The 17,067-nt window shown below is 46.8% G+C and overlaps 1 protein-coding gene across 1 annotated transcript; it reads left to right on the plus strand.

The window, feature by feature from the left end:
• Positions 1-2,797: 2,797 nt before the first annotated feature.
• On the plus strand, positions 2,798-8,223 carry LOC144096949 (uncharacterized). Its single transcript, XM_077629756.1, has 3 exons — positions 2,798-2,812; positions 5,756-6,171; positions 7,917-8,223. The coding sequence occupies exons 1-3, from the start codon at positions 2,798-2,800 to the stop codon at positions 8,101-8,103; spliced, it is 618 nt and encodes a 205-aa protein (XP_077485882.1). The 3' UTR covers positions 8,104-8,223.
• Positions 8,224-17,067: the final 8,844 nt, after the last annotated feature.

The following is a 17,067-nucleotide window of genomic DNA, read 5'->3' on the forward strand; positions in this document are numbered from 1 at the left end:
ATCTTCAAACATCTGTTAAACATAGTGCTTGGGAAATAACTGTTCTGCTTTGCCAAGCGCACGGAACACGGATCATTTAGCAGAAGGTAACACCAGAGGCAACTGGTAAATACTACAGTAATAAACGAAGCGCATAAGAAACAGTTTCAAGTTTTTTCGTATGTATAGTCAAGTGCTTAGAGACCGGTTCGCATGACGAACATTAGCTTCAAAAAAAGGTTTTGCTAAGTTGCTGAAGGGATTGATAATTTGAACGTCACCATGGCTTCATTCCAGTGCTAAACCTTAAAGAAACATGCTTCGCCTGCCGCAGAGCTTAAAGAAATCCATGCGGCGGGATTCGTTGAAACCCTTTCAAATACAGTGCGCTATATCAAAGACACTAAAAATTCCAAAAACCACGAGAAATTTCTTAACTTAACAAATCACATTACCAGCATTATTAACATTGGCGATTTCAGTGGTCTATCGAAGCATCAACGATATAGTATCGAGTATATGTATCGAAAATCAGTTCTGGTTCAGTATCTCGTATCGGTATCGAAAATACAGTGTTTGGAGGTATCGCGTATCGGTATCGAATATAATTTTTTTAAAATATCGTGCCCAGCCCTGCTACGCTTGCCTTCCCTTGGTATCCAGTCCGTTACCCTTAACGACCATCGGTTATCTTGTCTTCTCATTACATGCCCTGCCCAAGCCCATTTCTTCTTCTTGATTTGGACCAGGATGTCATTCATCTGCGTTTGTTCCATAACCCACTCTGTTCTCTTCCTGTCTCTTAGTTACACCTATCATTTTCTTTTCCATAGCTCGCTGCATTGTCCTCAATTTAAGTTGAATCCTTTTCTTTAGCCTCCACATTTCTGCCCCATAGATGAGTACCGGCAAGATACAGCTGTTATATACTTTTCTCTTGAGGGATATTAATAAACAGCCATTCATGATCTGAGAGAACCGTCCACATGTGCTCCACCCATTCTTATCCTTCTAGCTAATTCCCTCTCAAGATCCGGATCACCTGTCACTACCTGCCTTAAGTAGACGTATTCCTTTACCACTTCTAGCACTTCGCTTCCAGTTGTGAACTGCTGTTCTCTTGTTGGACTTTTGCACATTATTTTGGTTTCTGAATATTAATTTTTAGACCCACTGTTTTGCTTTGCCGGTTTAAGTTAATGATCATGATTTGCAATTCATCCCCTAAGTGACTTAGCAAGGCAATGTCATCAGCGGATGGCAGATTACTAAGGTATTCTCCATTAACTCTTATTCCCAGCTGTTATCAATCCAGGCCTTTGAAGACCTCCTGCAAACAGGCGGTGAAAAGCATTTGTGGTATCGTGTCTCCCTGGGTGACGCCTTTCCTAATTAGAACTTTGTTGCTGACTTTTTGGAGGACCATGGTGACTGTGCAACCGTTACGGATTTCTGTGCTAGAAAAACCAGCCATCCTGTATAATACGCAACACCTTGTGACCTCTAGCGTACTGAAAGCTTGGAAGAACGCTGACATCACCTTAATCCAAAAGAAAGGGAACGCCAGGGACTTGAAAAATTACACGCCGATCAGCTTATTATCCGTTGCCTACAAGGTATCAACAAAGGTAATCACTAATAGCATCAGGACAAACTTAGACTTCAATCAATCAAATGATCACGCAGGCTTTCGTGAAGGATACTCGACAATAGACCTTATTCACACTATCGATCAGGTGAAAGATAACCTACATAGATTATATCGGGACTAAAAAAAGAAACAAGAAAAATATCTCCCAGACCAAGATAACCTACAGTCGGATGCAACTCAAGAACGCAGCGGCGAATGGCCCTCAAAGGAGGCCCTCCCGCCAGTGGCGTCGACCGGTTCTCATTACGTCGCGGTTTATCCCCTAGAATGAAATTTCAGGTGAATGGAAGGTGCATCTGTGAAATGGTGTTAACCGCGGTGTCATGACAATCGGCCAACAGCATTGGCTGGAGGGTCTCCTCGAAGGGACATTCGCCGCTGCGTTCTTGAGTTGCATCCGCCTCTATTCATTGTATTTTGTTGAGTTCCGAGCCACATCTCAATAACCATGGAGTCCTCTTTAGCATATCCGTTTGACTAGAGACTAGAGACAACAGAGAGAATAAAAGGGATGTTTACATAATAACATCGCCTTCTTTGTAAATCTCTTGCCAATGAGCATGCGCGGTGGGGGAGGGGAACGAAATAAAACGAGAGATGATGCTAATTTCCTAATTGCCCCCCTCCCCCTTTTTTTCCGACAGATTACGCTCGACGGTATATATAGGAGTGCCAGCTCATCTTAGCTAATACGGCATTTAATGCAACTGAAGGCGACAACCTCGTTTCCTCGTCTCAAACAAAAGCGCTGTGACTTGACACGTACAAAGACATTTTCTCGTGTACATTTTACTCGATTTTTGTACGCAAAGAACGAAGCGAGGAGTTGTAAGAGAAAGCAGCGAACCGCGCATGCCAAAATTAACTCCGAGCTCGTTTTCCTCTCGCTTCAAAAGAAAGGGGAACAAGCAGAAACCGCTGGCGGCGAAGTGAAGGCAGCTTCATGCACCATCGATGCAGGCCTTCGCCCCCGTCCTCCCCGGAGCCAGGCTCGGTTTAGGACGACGCGGAGAAGCCGTGAGCCGCAGTGCCCACGCGCAGTCAAGCATGGGGCCCCGTATAAAAGAAAGATGCTCGTCAGACTTTTCCTCGATCAGTCCGCAGTGACTTCAGCGATCAGTGCGGCTGGCAGAGGTTCCAGGAACGACAGGGTGTCTGGCAGCGATTATGAGGGTGGTTCAGGTAACCCTCATTTATTTCTTCATGAAGTAATCATTTCCCGTAATGAACAGCAAGCGACGTTTTCCGCCACGTTATAGTTCAGGATAGAGCGTGTGCTGGTTTTCAGGCTGTTCTTGATTATTGCCAAGGCCACCACAGCTTCCGTTTCAGTGTTCGAGTGTAGTTTCAAGCGGCAGCAAGCTATGGAGCCGAGTACCCCGAGGAAAGCTGATGGCAAGCTAGTACTTTACGAGAGACCAAAATGGGGCTTAAAATAGGCGTAATAATACCGCAGCGGTGACCTAGTCGTTCGGGAATCCGCTTCGTATGCGGGAGGTCCGGGGATCAATCCTCAGTGGAGGCGGTTACCCTCACCGGTTATCCATCTACACAAAGAGCTTTCTCCTGGCATGGTGCGTGCATGGCTTCTTTGTGGTGAAATGCTTGGAAAAATGGGTATCTGACTCCGCCTTGCGTTCAGTGAAGCACTTTGTGCTGTGGCCCTATGGCTAGCGAAAAACGATGCGAATTGCAGTACGCGTTGAATAGGCGGGAACATTTGTGTCGATTAGAGAGGAGGAACGGAAACGGACGGGTCTAAGCGCAGTGTATGCAGTGGGCTGCTCTCACCCAACAAGATGAGCAGGGACGGCGTGAAACCCGCTGCTGCGGAGGGGTGCCCAGACCTATGACGAGGTGGGGAGTCGACATGAAGCATCGAGACGACGCGTACATATGCGTAAATGCCACATATCTCTGTTGGGGCTCTATGGGAAATACGATTGGTTTGGTTTGGTTTAGTTTGGTTTATGGGGGTTTAACGTCCCAAAGCGACTCAGGCTACGAGGGGAGCCGTAGTGAAGGGCTCCAGAAATATCGACCACCTACGTGGTATTTAACGTGCACTGACATCGCACAGCACACGAGCCTCTAGCATTTCGGCTCCATCGAAATTCGACCGCCGCGGCCGGGATCGAACCCGCGTCTTTCGGGCCAGCAGCCGAGCGCCATAACCACTGAGCCACCGCGGCGGCTCTGTGGGAATATGAATTATAGTCTGTATGATATGAAAAGTGTATGGAAAGCCATGCTTCTTTTCTACGTTTTACGTTTGGTTTCCGTGTCCCTTCCGTACAGCTTGTGTTCGGGATAGTTTGTTGATCATAAGAAGCCTTTCCGGGCACTGCATAGTGACTGACAAGGTTAGGAAGGAACTCCGTGTTACTGCGTGTACCACAACCATGTTGCTCGTCCTTTTTGTCCCTTCCTTTAACCTTGTCTTGTCGTCACTACACAGCGCCCGCAAATCCTTAATTCCGTAGGGCTTCCGCATGATATGTATGACGCCATAAGGTGCTCATCTGTATTTCTTCTCTGAATGCTTGTCCGGTATAGACTTGGGACCCTTCGTTGTCAGGTTTTATTTTTTCCAGAATTCGGAGGATAAAAATCTGGCGATAAATTTTCTAGTCCATATTCAAATAAAATCGTGTCAGTAAAAAATTCCATAATTAAGCTTTTTTAAGGTCCCCCCTTTTTTTTGCAGCAAAAGGAAATTTCCTATGAACGTCCGTTTTTTGTGTTGTACACAAAATGTCCCCTTTTTTGCTCACTATTTCCCAAGTAGCACCGAAATGGCAGGGTACCTTGAAATTCTACTTACCAAGCCAGATTTTTTTCCTCAAGTACAACGATTATTTCGCGTACAATAACAATCTTCTACGCAGCACTTCCATGTGGGTACAAGTCATGCCTGTCTTGCACACTGCGAAAATATTCACAAACATCACAGCGGCCGTTTTAAATGCGCAAGAGCCGAGGAGCAGGGAGTCTTTAACCTGGATAGAGCTTGATACAATCATGCCATTAATAAAAAGCGTTAAGAAAGGTTTAAGGTCAGCATTTGAATAAACACGCTCCTCGGCAATAAGCACGGCATATCCGCTAATTTCCGTGCGGCGACTTCAGCTTCGTGCCGTGGAGAACGTACGCTCTTTAGGTGCTTTCATACATGCACATAACGAGCCCATCGTTTTTCTGCTGTTCTATGGAGGGGACATTTTTGGGTAGAAATCGGGCTAATCCGATTTTCGAGGATAAATCAGTTCGGGGTGCATGAATCTGTAAACGAAGGGCCCTATGTATAGTGTGTATAGAGACTCCGCATACAGTCCATATGCTTTCATTATGAGCCATGCGGAAAAGGAGAGCAATTATGGGAATCGTCATGCGGAGTATTTCGCCGCGTTAACAGCGGCAGCGACTTTCGGGGCCCCAATATCAGTGCGTCGTGCTGCGCGCCGGTGGGCCACCCTCAGATCTTCCTGGGTGGGGCATGGCCCACCAATAAGCTTCTGGCAAAGCCAGCTTATTGGAACCGACAGCAGGCGGCAACAGCAACCTGGAATGTATGTTTTTCACCGGCTCTTTGAAGAACTGAGCTGCCCCACGGCTTCATAGCGCCACGCACTATACCTGCCGCACAGCAGGAGTACACGATGTGACCCACCGGTGACCCACGATGCAATGAACGTGTAGACGGCTACTATACCGGAACGTTGCTCTTCATATAGGACAAAGCCCAACTGGCAGTTACCACAACAATATCTCTGTAAGGGCGGTTTTCCGAGGCCTACATCGCCATTGCAGTAGTAGTAGTAGTAGTATGTAAAAAAAAAACATAATATTCACAGACGTCCCCACTCTGTCACCGCCTGATCATCTTAGGACCAATGAGAGCGAAGCCATGTTGCGTACACCTGCTGAGCAATGAAAATGTGCCATCTGTGCCATGTGCCAGAACGTGGCCTAAGAATGTGCCACCATGCATGAGAGGCGGCAGTTACTGCGTTCGCTTCTTCACCTCGGTGTAGAGCGGAGAATCAAGGGGGTTTTTCGTTGTGGCAACTGTCACTGGTTATGCGAACAAAATAAAATTGGCATTGTTTTTCTTGTCTGCATCAGGCGTTGGCGTTGGCCGTAGCGCTGGGCTCAGTCCGCTGCAGCGCCGGCCCGGGAAGCAAGGCCAAAGTGCTGCTCGCCGCTAACGACTGGAAGGGCGAGGCTGTCCTGACGCAGTCGATACGAGTCGCCGCAGACCCGGAGAAAGAAGCCGTCGCCAAGCGGTACGGGGCGCCCTCCAGGCAATACGCGAGCTCGTCGGAGGCTGCCAACTTCGTCCATCCGGAGGCAGCCCTGCGGCCAGCGGCGGCTTCGGGCGTCACTTACCTGACCGAGCCAACCGGAGTGCAAGGCATGTCCACAGAAACGGTATCCAAGGCGGAGCCTTCAGCAGCGGCGACCGGCTACGGCGGTGGTCACGGTGGCGGTCACGGTGGTGGTCACGGCGGGGGCCATGGAGGCTATGGCGGATACTTCCAGTAAGTTGACATAAAATTTCTATTGACTTTGCAAAATTATGTATTCATGCGAATGTCCACAAAAAAAAAAAGACAGGGACAGAAGAAAGACACGGAGGTCAACCAGAAGGTTGCTCCGGCTGGCTACACATTGCATGGCACTGAAGAAAAGGAAGAGGGAATGTAAAAAGAGCAAGAGGGATGCAGTAAAGCGTACTGCAAAATCCCAATCTGTAAAACACTCACGACGTACTCAGGAACCGAAATAGTGCTCAGCAAGGTACCGTCCGAAGATTTTACTCTTTGTGAGTGGGCAAGAGCCAGTGTCCATCGGTGTAATCCCGAAAGCCGTATAGATAGATCAAACGAGCTTCAACAGAGTTTTTGCAGAGTCCCAGAGTTCTTGCACGTTTTCGCAGTGCCTACACGTGCTAGAAATGACAGAGATGTGCACATTCTCCGACCGCTCCGAAAGCAAATTTCCAGCACGGCTTACGGGTAGAACTCAGTATACGAACCGCTGCCAATTAGGGTTGATGCTAGGCCCACGTCAGTGGTTCTCTGCATTTCGCAAACCAGGAAATTGCCTAATATAGTCGCGAGCGCGGACCAGGAAATTGACGCGACACTATGAGAGCCCGTTCTCAAGACTGTACCTGTTAAGGGAGGAAGAAACCGTATTGAAATCGCCCAAAGCCCTTGGCGACCGTAAGATGCCACCATTTTAGGCGAACAAATGGCTGTCCCTTTCTGGGTAACTGACATCGTGTCGAGCAGGATATGCCTATGTGCGTGTGGCCAGCGCTGGAAGTACCGGGACTTCACTCTAGAAATGCAGCCAACGCGCAGCTCGGTATATACTTGAGATGTCTCGCAGAATTTCGTTCTAACATAGGACGAGTGTCACCGGTCATCATAAAATTTCGATAAGAAAACCATGCAGCAGGAGAACAAACCGTCAGGAAGACCAGTGCTCAGTTGTGAGCCCTTTCTCTCTTTATTATCGAATAAGCATTAAGGTAATGAAGCATGAAGAAGCGTATCATAATTACCCCCATCCCTTCAGAAGAGCTCAAGCCTCTATATTCAAAATTATATGCAGAGAGCGCCTCTCAGCAGAAAATTCAGCGAGAAAATTCACGCGACATTGTGACGTCATCACAAACTGCCCACCGGTTTGTGACAAACGTAGTTTCTAGACAGCAACGTATACAGATAAGCGAAATAAAAAATCTGAAGAAAACTAGGGTACTGTTGAACGTCGTTATAAATAAGTTGAAGTCACCCGACAATTAGTTCGTTATAGCCCGTGCTGGCCAAACTCCTAAGAGGAATCGTCATGCCTCCGTTATATGTAATATTTCGTTATAAATGGTTGCGTTATAACAAGTTTCGAATGTATATGCAAATGTCGGCACCTTCACAGCATCGCGGATACCTTCTAGTGCAGCTAGCAGTCCGAAAATGCCGGTTGATGGAGTGAAAATTGCAAAGAAACTGGCGCGAACACACACACACATGTTGCAACAGAACCTGCTACAAATGTGAAATCTAATGCTATCGCGCTACACTCTTAAGAGGACTTAGGGTTCCCACAGTTTTTATTGCCATCGCTTAGCTGATGACTTGTGATGGACCGTATGTGAGCGACGTAACTGTGAGATACGTGAGAACTTTATCGTAGCGTGGCCGGCTTCGCCTAAAAGCACCTCGCCCTTATTCTGAGCGAGTGCCTGCAGCCACAAGCGAGCTTCGTTTGGTCGCAGGTACGCCCGTGTCCCTGGCTACAACACGTACGAGTTCGGCTACCGCAAGGGCAACCCGTACCACTTCCAGGAGCGGCACGAGACGCGTCACGGGCCCCACTTCCGCACCAAGCAGCGCTGGGGGGACAAGCACGGTGGTTACGGCGAACACTACTGGGAGTACAACCACGCGCCCAAGTACCACTGATGGAGGACCAGCTCCGCGGACTCTCCTCCGATCTACCTGCTTCCATCGACACGACCACGCGTTGACGGGGGCCACGCCGCACACTGTAAAACCACGGGATCCTGACAGATGGCTCCGCCGCCCGTGCAGCTATTGCAGAGAGAAAAAAAAAGGGGGGGGGGGGGTTAGAGAGAACGTGTCTTCTGGGCAAGAGTGCAACAGCCGCTGTGACTTTTTAGTGCACGGTTGACATAGCAAATAGTATGATAAAAACGTGATGACGATCATTGCGCCTAAAAGAAAGTTTTAGCATAGCGCTACCATGAACCACTACTGCCACCACCAGTCGACAATGCGCATGCGTGGTTGGCGGTGGCGGTAATGGTTCACGGTAGCGCTATACTAAACCTCTCAGTGTTACGACGATCAGCGCCTCAATAACGTTACCTGTATAAGGGAGGACATAAAGCCTTACCTATGTTGGGACATGAAAGTCTGTCTGGGACTGGCGCACAATCCGATTGAGGTGGGCCTGGTCAGCCACGCAGTTTGAACGTCTGTTAATGCTTAGATGTTTCAATGCATGAAATCAGCTTTTTGATACATTTGTTATTGTTTTCTAGACCGTCATGTGGCGCACGGCCTGTTGATTACAACTTGTATAGACCTTTTCTTTTCTTTATTTATTTTGTAATTCACACCACAGCTACCCTCATGAGTGTACTTTGGCTGTAATGTGTAAAGCAATCGTTCATTATCTCCTGTGTTGTCATATGTTGTATAGTCATGATATACTATTTCTGAATTTGTCACTTTATTGGGATGAATACTGCGTGATGTAATGAGCATTTAGATTTTTCTTTGAAGGATAGAAGGTTTTCCTTCTAATATTTCTCGCTATATAGTCTTTGCTGCGCAGAAGTTTTTTTACATCTGATAGGATGTGTTGTACTTGTTTTTGTCGAAGAATTTTTTTTAAAGTTTCCTCTTAAGCCAAGGGGTGACTGGTGTTGCCAAACGTGAGCCGCGCAACGCAGGACAACTATCGCAACCAACAAGAGCTAAAACAACAAACACCAAAAAACACAGCAGCAGCAACACTAACAAGATTATTATAACGCAGAGGGGATCATTATATTCCAGGAAAGAAAACCAGAAGAGGGCCCGGAAAAGGGTGCGCTCTCTTTGACGTTTAGTCTTCACTGTATCACTTAGTTAAACGCCTCCTCATTTAATAGCCACTCTGATAGAGTGCAGCCTTTAAAGCCACACAAAATGTATGATTTCATTTGAAACTTCTAAAAAAACACGATAATGCATTCGTTCGTTTTTTGTTTTGTTTTTTTGCAATAAAAAGCACGAATGGCGTCAGTATGCTAATATTTAAGCAGAGATGTGCGCCAGTTGGTCTAGAGTACGATAAAAAAAATTTATTATTTGCTTCTGTAAACCTCCTTTTTGTTGGCATGCACATCAGTATCCTATCTGTCTCAATAACTGAGACCGCTTAACAAAAAAAAACACACACACACACACACACCAATTCTTGCTTCATAGAACGAAAATTGCATTAAGTGGAATTTATTTCCCAAGCCAGACCATTCATTGAATTTATTCAGGAATGACAGTCAGTAAAACTTTGTTCATGCGAACTTCAAGGACCGCGAAAAAGCGTCCGCATTATCCGATGAACGAATTATCGAATGCGCGCCCCAAAACTGTTAGAAACCGTCAGCAACAAAATAAATTTGTTTGGTGAACAGGGCAATGATCGTCATATTCTGCGTTAATGGGTTTATGCCCATAAATAAGGGATTGGTCATTCTCTATTTTACAATCATAGACACCGGGGAGCCCTCACACCGCTCCTGGTGCAGCGGTGCAGTGGTTAAGCCATGCGCCACTGCCCTATGATGGCAGGTGCTGTGACAGGTGGGGCTTGTGAGACCCAGGTTGCTCTTCCCGATCAACCTCTCGCGACCAATCACTCATTTAACTGCCACCTGTCATGGTGGGCAGTTTGCTCACACATAGGTGGGCAGGTTGCGATTACGCCCGAAGGACACGTGACCGAGGTGGCCCACCTTGGTTACTTCTCCGGGGAGTTTTCGTTCAGAATGCCGCCGACGACGACGCTAGATTTTCCGCAGAACGGAAGCCTCAACGCTGTCGTGGTATAACTGCGCGGCAACGAAGATTTCTTACAGTTGCGTGAAATACAAGGCTGCGGACGCATTGTCGGGAGTGTCGTAGACCTGTGGCGACACTATTGCTGGTCGCTATTGGTGCGGTAAAGGCGGCGCCTTCCGCGGCCGCCTTCGCGGTACCACGTGATAGCGGTTGCATCTCCTCACAAGAGGCGCCTTTACCGCACCAATAGCGACCAGCATGGAACCAGCACGCATTTTCGGCGCTCTGAAGAGAGGACAATCCATGCTCAGTGAAGGGAGGAAAAGACATTTTTAAGAGACACCCTCTTGAAACAAAAGACCAGCGACATGCCAATCAGCGTCGCGAACGGCGCGGAGCTGGATTCGGCTGTTAGGCTGATGCGGGGCCGATAGACACCGTCGCCAAGGGCTGGCGTCGAAGCTGAGAAAACGAAACTATGCGGCCGGAATATTTTTCGGGCTTGAGATGAGATCTTTCCAAGCGTCGCCACCCCTGCCGTAGCGCGCTCGTCAGGGACACTACCAGCCATAGAGTTTTTCATAAATGCCTTGGGGATAGAATGGGGACGCAGAACTTCATCAACTGTGAGGTGGCGAGAAGCGGTGGTTTCGTGTTTGGTTTGGCTATAGCGTTGGTCCGAAAACGCGAATCCAGTCGTTACTGCACTACTTTTTCCGACTCAAGCATCAAGGAAACCCCCTTTTTTAATTTCCATACGAACCTAATACGAAGCATTTACTCACGCTAAAATAGTTTGGGACACTAAAACGCTCTATTAGAAGAATTCAATCTCCACAAGTGCAAATCATCGCGGCTTCGGTGGTTAGATCTAGGCAGAGTATCACGCCAGGATCCAAGTTTCCAGCCCAACAAAAGGCAAGCCAAACACGAAACCACATCGTCCCGGAATTCCCGCGGCATTCTTCGCATAGACGGTGGCGCCACTTTTCACCCCAAGCATCCTCCAAGTTACCTTGAGAGACTATATGCCATGATGACGCGCATGGTTCAGCTTCACGAAGTATATTCGGACGATAACTTAATGTGACTACCTGTCTTACCTCGACACGGCCCCCACTCAGGAGGTCATCCGAATTAAACGCTGCGAGCCACCAGCGTCCGAATTAACGAGCGCCCGACGCCATACACATAGGTGCGCGTTGGCAGGGGCAGCACCGACAGTTCGAATTATCCGGATTTCCGAATCAACGGGGGTTGAATTAGCGAGGTTTTACTGTAAAGCACATAATTCTTTTACCTTTCTCTTTTCGTAATTTTTAAAATGCAGCTTATTTTCATATTAATGAAACTTTTATATCCATTAAGCTCATTTATAACCCTTGCTTCTATCAACTTCAATACTACCCTCGTAGCGTGTGGTGGTAAAGCAAGCAGCTGATACATGAACGTCGTGCTTGCACCTAGTTTTTTTCGTCAGATTAAATTGAATATTATCACGTGTTCATTGCACGGTACATATATATCACATCAGTATACATGATCCTCACTACTGTATGCCAGTTCACAAGTTCGGAAGCCCATCCATATTAACAGCGCAAAGACGGCACAAAAGAAGGGGAGGACACAACAGCGATAATGTGTCCTCCCCTTACTTTGTGCCGTCTTTGCGCTCTTAATATGGAAGTACGTAACCAACTCGCCCAAAATATTGTATTAAGGGAGCACATGCTTCGGAGACTAAAGAAGTATGCTCGGGTACACCGTGAAAGCTACCTGTAATAAAATATCACATGAAGAAGCAAAACGGGCCTTGAAGCAAAAGGAGACCAGTGTCAACCTGTAAAAGCGGAAGTTTTATTGCGGAAAGGGTGAAAGCAGAGCTAAGGACGTTTCGCAATCGTACGATAGCACTGCAGCGATCTGCCGATTTTTTATCGTGCGAGTCCATAACATATGCCATTTAGGCTCTCCATGAATTACAACAACAAGAAAACAAAACATTCACATAGTATTGACTATTGCCACTATAAACAAGTCAACCTAAAGAGCTATTTCATTATAGGAAATACTGAACGATTTTAACTGCAATGAAAGAGTCTCTCTCATGCCAGGAGCCAAATGAACGCAGCGCTCCCCTGCAGTGCTTTCGCGTTGTCAGGAGAAGGTACTGTGCTCAATTCTTCGCCACTGAAGTGCATTCGGTTCGCAGCCACATTTGGCGCACTGAACAGACACGTCAGTCTGCGGACTTGCGGAACTTATTTTTGCAGGCGTAAAGAAGATGAAGGCTTGTGAGTATTTTTTGTACCAACACTAACTTGAGCGAAGCCCATTCAGCTCAATAGTCGATTATTCTTCCCGAAGTTGCACGCTAGTTTTGTTTTGTTGTTCTAGTGCTACTTGCGATCAAGCTTTGGCATTCAAATGTACAGTGAATAAACAAAATAAGCCAGATACCACTCGCACTTCATTATGGTTCTTAGATAACGATATTGGTTACTTCGTACATTAAATTTGTATGCAGATAAACCCTCAGATTACATGTTTTCTATATTTCTTTACGAGCTCGTGCACGAAAATTCAACAGCACAACAGAGTTATTCCGATGCATTTCTCGCTGGCCATTATTCTTCAGACTTCGCAGTTTTTAATTCCCGTTGCTCGTCTGTACTCAGCCGCTGCACTGTGCAGCAGCTCAACTAATAATAATAATTGGTTTTGGGGGAAAGGAAATGGCGCAGTATCTGTCTCATATATCGTTGGACACCTGAACTGCGCCGTAAGGGAAGGGTAAAGGAGGGAGTGAAAGAAGAAAGGAAGAGAGAGGTGTCGTAGTGGAGGGCTCCGGAATAATTTCGACCACCTGGGGATCTTTAACGTGCACTGACATCGCACAGCACACGGGCGCCTTAGCGTTTTTCCTCCATAAAAACGCAGCCGCCGCGGTCGGGTTCGAACCCGGGAACTCCGGATCAGTAGTCAAGATACGTTTTGGGAATTGAGGCTTCCGGTTCCTGGAGACCCCTCGGGACACGCCTTTTGTCTTAGAAACTGAAAGGCACGCCAGTGAGTCGGTGCTTCGTGCGAAGGCCGCTAATACGCACTTCATGGAGCATCGGCTCCCGAGCCTTTCTGACAGAGTTTTCTCTGACCACCGATAGATGGCAGCAGATGTCGCGGAAACGAGCCTTCTTCAGCGCCGATGTAAGGGACGTAGGCAGGGAAGCCGGTTTTCCCGGGCTTATGGAAGTAAACAAAGCAAGCTGTCCTATGCTTCCGTTTTGTTTATCCGTTTCTTTTCCTGTGCTTACTGAGCTGCCGGTCAGGAAGCAACACGAGCGGAAAGGACCCAAAAGACTGCGGAATAATCGAGTGCGACCCGGAAATACCGGATGATGCACGTGACTACCGCGCTCAGTGTTTGTTTTTCCTTGTTTTGCGTCTCCGTGGAGTGGATATTTTCGCCGTCTCAAGGTAGTGATTTATGCTGATGCTTTATTCGTGTTCAATAAATCGGAGAGCAGTTTTCTTCCTTTAGTCTTCCTGCAGGCTCTAGCGGTGACCCCTTTGTACAACAAATTGGACTGGTGCGCCACGTTTGAGTTGGAAGTCAGCATGGTGCGCTAGCATTGATAAGTGATTAGGCTAACACGTTTTGCCTGCTCTCGGTGCAGTCACTTATACACGAGCCTAGAGAGACTTATGTTACAGTGCGAAAGTGGACGGGCGCGTGGCGGTGTTCGAGAGGAACTAAATGAGGTCCGCATCGCAAAACTACAGAAAGAACGAAACATGGAAAGGAACAGAAAAGGCGGAATTCTGTACAGCACAGAGTGAGCAAAAGGTGAGAGGAGTGCCCTATTTCGCTAGCCAAGGTTCTGACAAGAGGACTTGTTTTCTTCTGGGCAGGACGAAGACAAGTTTGTCGAAACGCTGGTTAGCGTAATGAATCTTCGATCCTTCCCACCCTTGTTCATTGTGCTAAAAAGAACGATTCTGGTCAAATTACCGCTGGCGTAGCGTTGAGGCTAGGTTTGCAGACATACAAACTGCTCGTTCATCGGAAATAAAAAAAAGGATGCACGAACCAGTGAGAGTGGGAATTGTCGTAGCGCCGAACCGGAAATCGAACACAGTCTTTTCTTACCTCAGCCAGAATTCATCCGTATCATAGCATTTTCTTTTATCCGGAACAAAGCCGTCTGAAATAAATCTCGAGTACGCTTCCCGGCATTTTATCCTTTTAGTGGCTGCCATGTATACGGCATGCTTCACGTAAAACTAATTTGTAAAGAGGACTATGGCGTATTTAGAAATTGTGGCCAGTACAACGTGAGCCTTCTGTGTTGTACGCTGTTCTCCATTTGGACCTAACTATAATGTTATAATGTTTATACATAACCTGAAAGGTCAGCAACGTTACAACAATGTTACTTTTTTTTTGTCAAACGTTAATACATTGTTCTTTATGTCCTTCTTTCTCACTCTAGCGTTTCTGAAACATTGCATCTAAAAGTTAGAATATCCTTGCCTTAACCTTAATATGTGCACAACTGACATGCAACTTGCTCAAAAGTCGTAAATCAAGGAACCTTGCACGAGCATGCATGCCGCTCAATTCAGAAGGTATCCAACTTAACGCTTTTCGAGGACCAACAACAAGGGCGACACGAGTCCTAGAATACGCCACAACCAATACATACAACGCACTCATCTCCGAACGGACGCCATGGAGACACGCTCAAATAGCCACTATTGAAGTGTCCTATGAGTTATAGCAGTGAATGGGCCGCAAGAAAAGTTTTCTAATAAAATGACGTGGCTGTCAATCAATCAATCAATCAATCAATGTTTCTTTGCGCTATAGTATTTTGTATCACCAACCGAGGGTCTTGCTGCTAACTTTGTCTATATTTTAAGTCCTGCTGAGACGCGTTTGTGACGCACCTAACCCCTAAGCTAAACTAACATAATAATAAGAAAAGACCTTGCGATGGCTGGGGCCAGTTTTCTCCTTGTGGCGAGCTTTCAGTGGAAGAGTTAGCTTTCCGATAAAACTCCTGGCTTGTCCTTTCTTTTACTACCTATTCGAACGCCGCCACAGGCTCGTAAAGGGAGGGTATCTACGACTTTTTCCATCCGCGATTATATCAACGAGAATGCGGACTGCGTTAACTCCGCAGTGTTTTCTTCTGCATGCACGGCCTTCCACGCCTTTTCGAAGGGACGATTCTGTTTTCCTAAGAGCGAAGGCAAGGAGATAATGCAAGGTGGGTGCTTGCGGTTTCCACGTTAGGCGGCAGCCTGCGAGAGCAAGTTGCGTGTGAAATGAAATGCGCTGGCTCTCTGAAGGATTCCTCAAAAGTTTGGTTAAGTTTGGTTCGAACCGGTACAACTAGAAAGCATATCTAGTTAAGTCGTCAGCGTTTGAAGTAATACGCGAATTATACTCGGTAACGGAGCGTAATGTTAACGGCCACGCGGATGGCAGGCAAACCAAACGGCCACTGTGCGAAAGTTCAAGAACGAGAAGAAAGAAAAAAAAAAGACACACAGAAGGGGAAGTTGCTGTTGCGTCGCGAGATAACACTGCACCACCGGCCTTATTTTTTGATGGCGGATACCTCCCTTTCGCCTTTTCTTACTTACCAGTATTACCGAGTCTGGATAATGTAGAGTAAGGAACTAAAGGAGAACACAAGAATACAAAGGGCGAAAGAAAATATCATCGTTCACTTCTTGATTTCATCAAATCAGCCCACCTTTTTTCATTCATTTAAGCATCTTACTCATCTCTCACTCAGTAGTTTTATGCCCTGAGGCAATAAACATCGCTTCAAAAAAAAAAAGAGCCGAGTGGTTATTCGGGGGCCACGGAAAGCAGTACGCGTCAAGAATAGAAGAGCCTGTATGCGCACGTACACACACACACACACACACACACACACACACACACACACATATATATATATATATATATATATATATATATATATATATATATATATATATATATATATATATATATATATATATATATATATATATATATATATATATATATATATATATATATAACGAGCAAATTCGTCCAGTATGCGCATGACATGCAAGGAATAAAACTCTGGCGCATACAGTACCGGCTTCTGCGGCAGCAACAGAGCATGGAATATCGTATATGTGCGTGACCGTAAAAAAAAATATAAAGAGCGCGTTGCCCAAAACAAGAGTGCGGCGGCGGTCGTCAGTTCCAGGTTGATTCGGCCGACTTCCTCCTGCTGCGGCACCAGGCTCGGAATCTACATTTTCCGTAGCACGGCATCGCCAGCTTCCGACGCGTGCCACTGTGCGCACGCCAGCAGCCGTTCTCCAGAAAAGGATTCGCCCAGATTCTCCCCTTTTCATTTCGCCTTTGTTTTCTTTTGCTTTTTGTTTATTTCTTGTGAGGAGCATATATGCGCGCGCAGCATGAGTATACCGCGTGCTGCTCTCGTCTGTGCGTGTCCGCGTGTTTGTGTTTTGTGTTCATGGGAGTATGCAAACGGCACGTGTCTACTCCTATACGAGCGGCGTGTGGATATATGTGTAGCCCTACCGGGAATAGAGGTCGGTGCCGCGACAGCTTTAAAAAAAGGGATCGCACGCAGAAAGCGGGACTCGCGCGCACGCGTCATAAAGTTGAGCAGTTCCGGCGAGCGTCACCGCAGTGTCTCGTGTGTACGCGAGGTCTGGAGATAAAGGGAGTACGTGCGGCACCCGGCTTTGTACGTTGGATGCTTTGGTGTTGGAGTGGAGTAGGCACGTGCCAGTTCTTCTATCCGACGAAAAATAAGACAGTTTACACAAGATGAC

This window comes from Amblyomma americanum, chromosome 7, assembly GCF_052857255.1.
Source record: "Amblyomma americanum isolate KBUSLIRL-KWMA chromosome 7, ASM5285725v1, whole genome shotgun sequence".
NCBI classification, from domain to species: domain Eukaryota; kingdom Metazoa; phylum Arthropoda; class Arachnida; order Ixodida; family Ixodidae; genus Amblyomma; species Amblyomma americanum.

What these genes read in the sequence shown, in the direction of transcription:
- LOC144096949 (XM_077629756.1), top strand. An exon ending in GGCTATGGCGGATACTTCCA is followed by an intron (nt 6,172 to 7,916) that starts GTAAGTTGACAT and finishes GTTTGGTCGCAG; the next exon opens with GTACGCCCGTGTCCCTGGCT.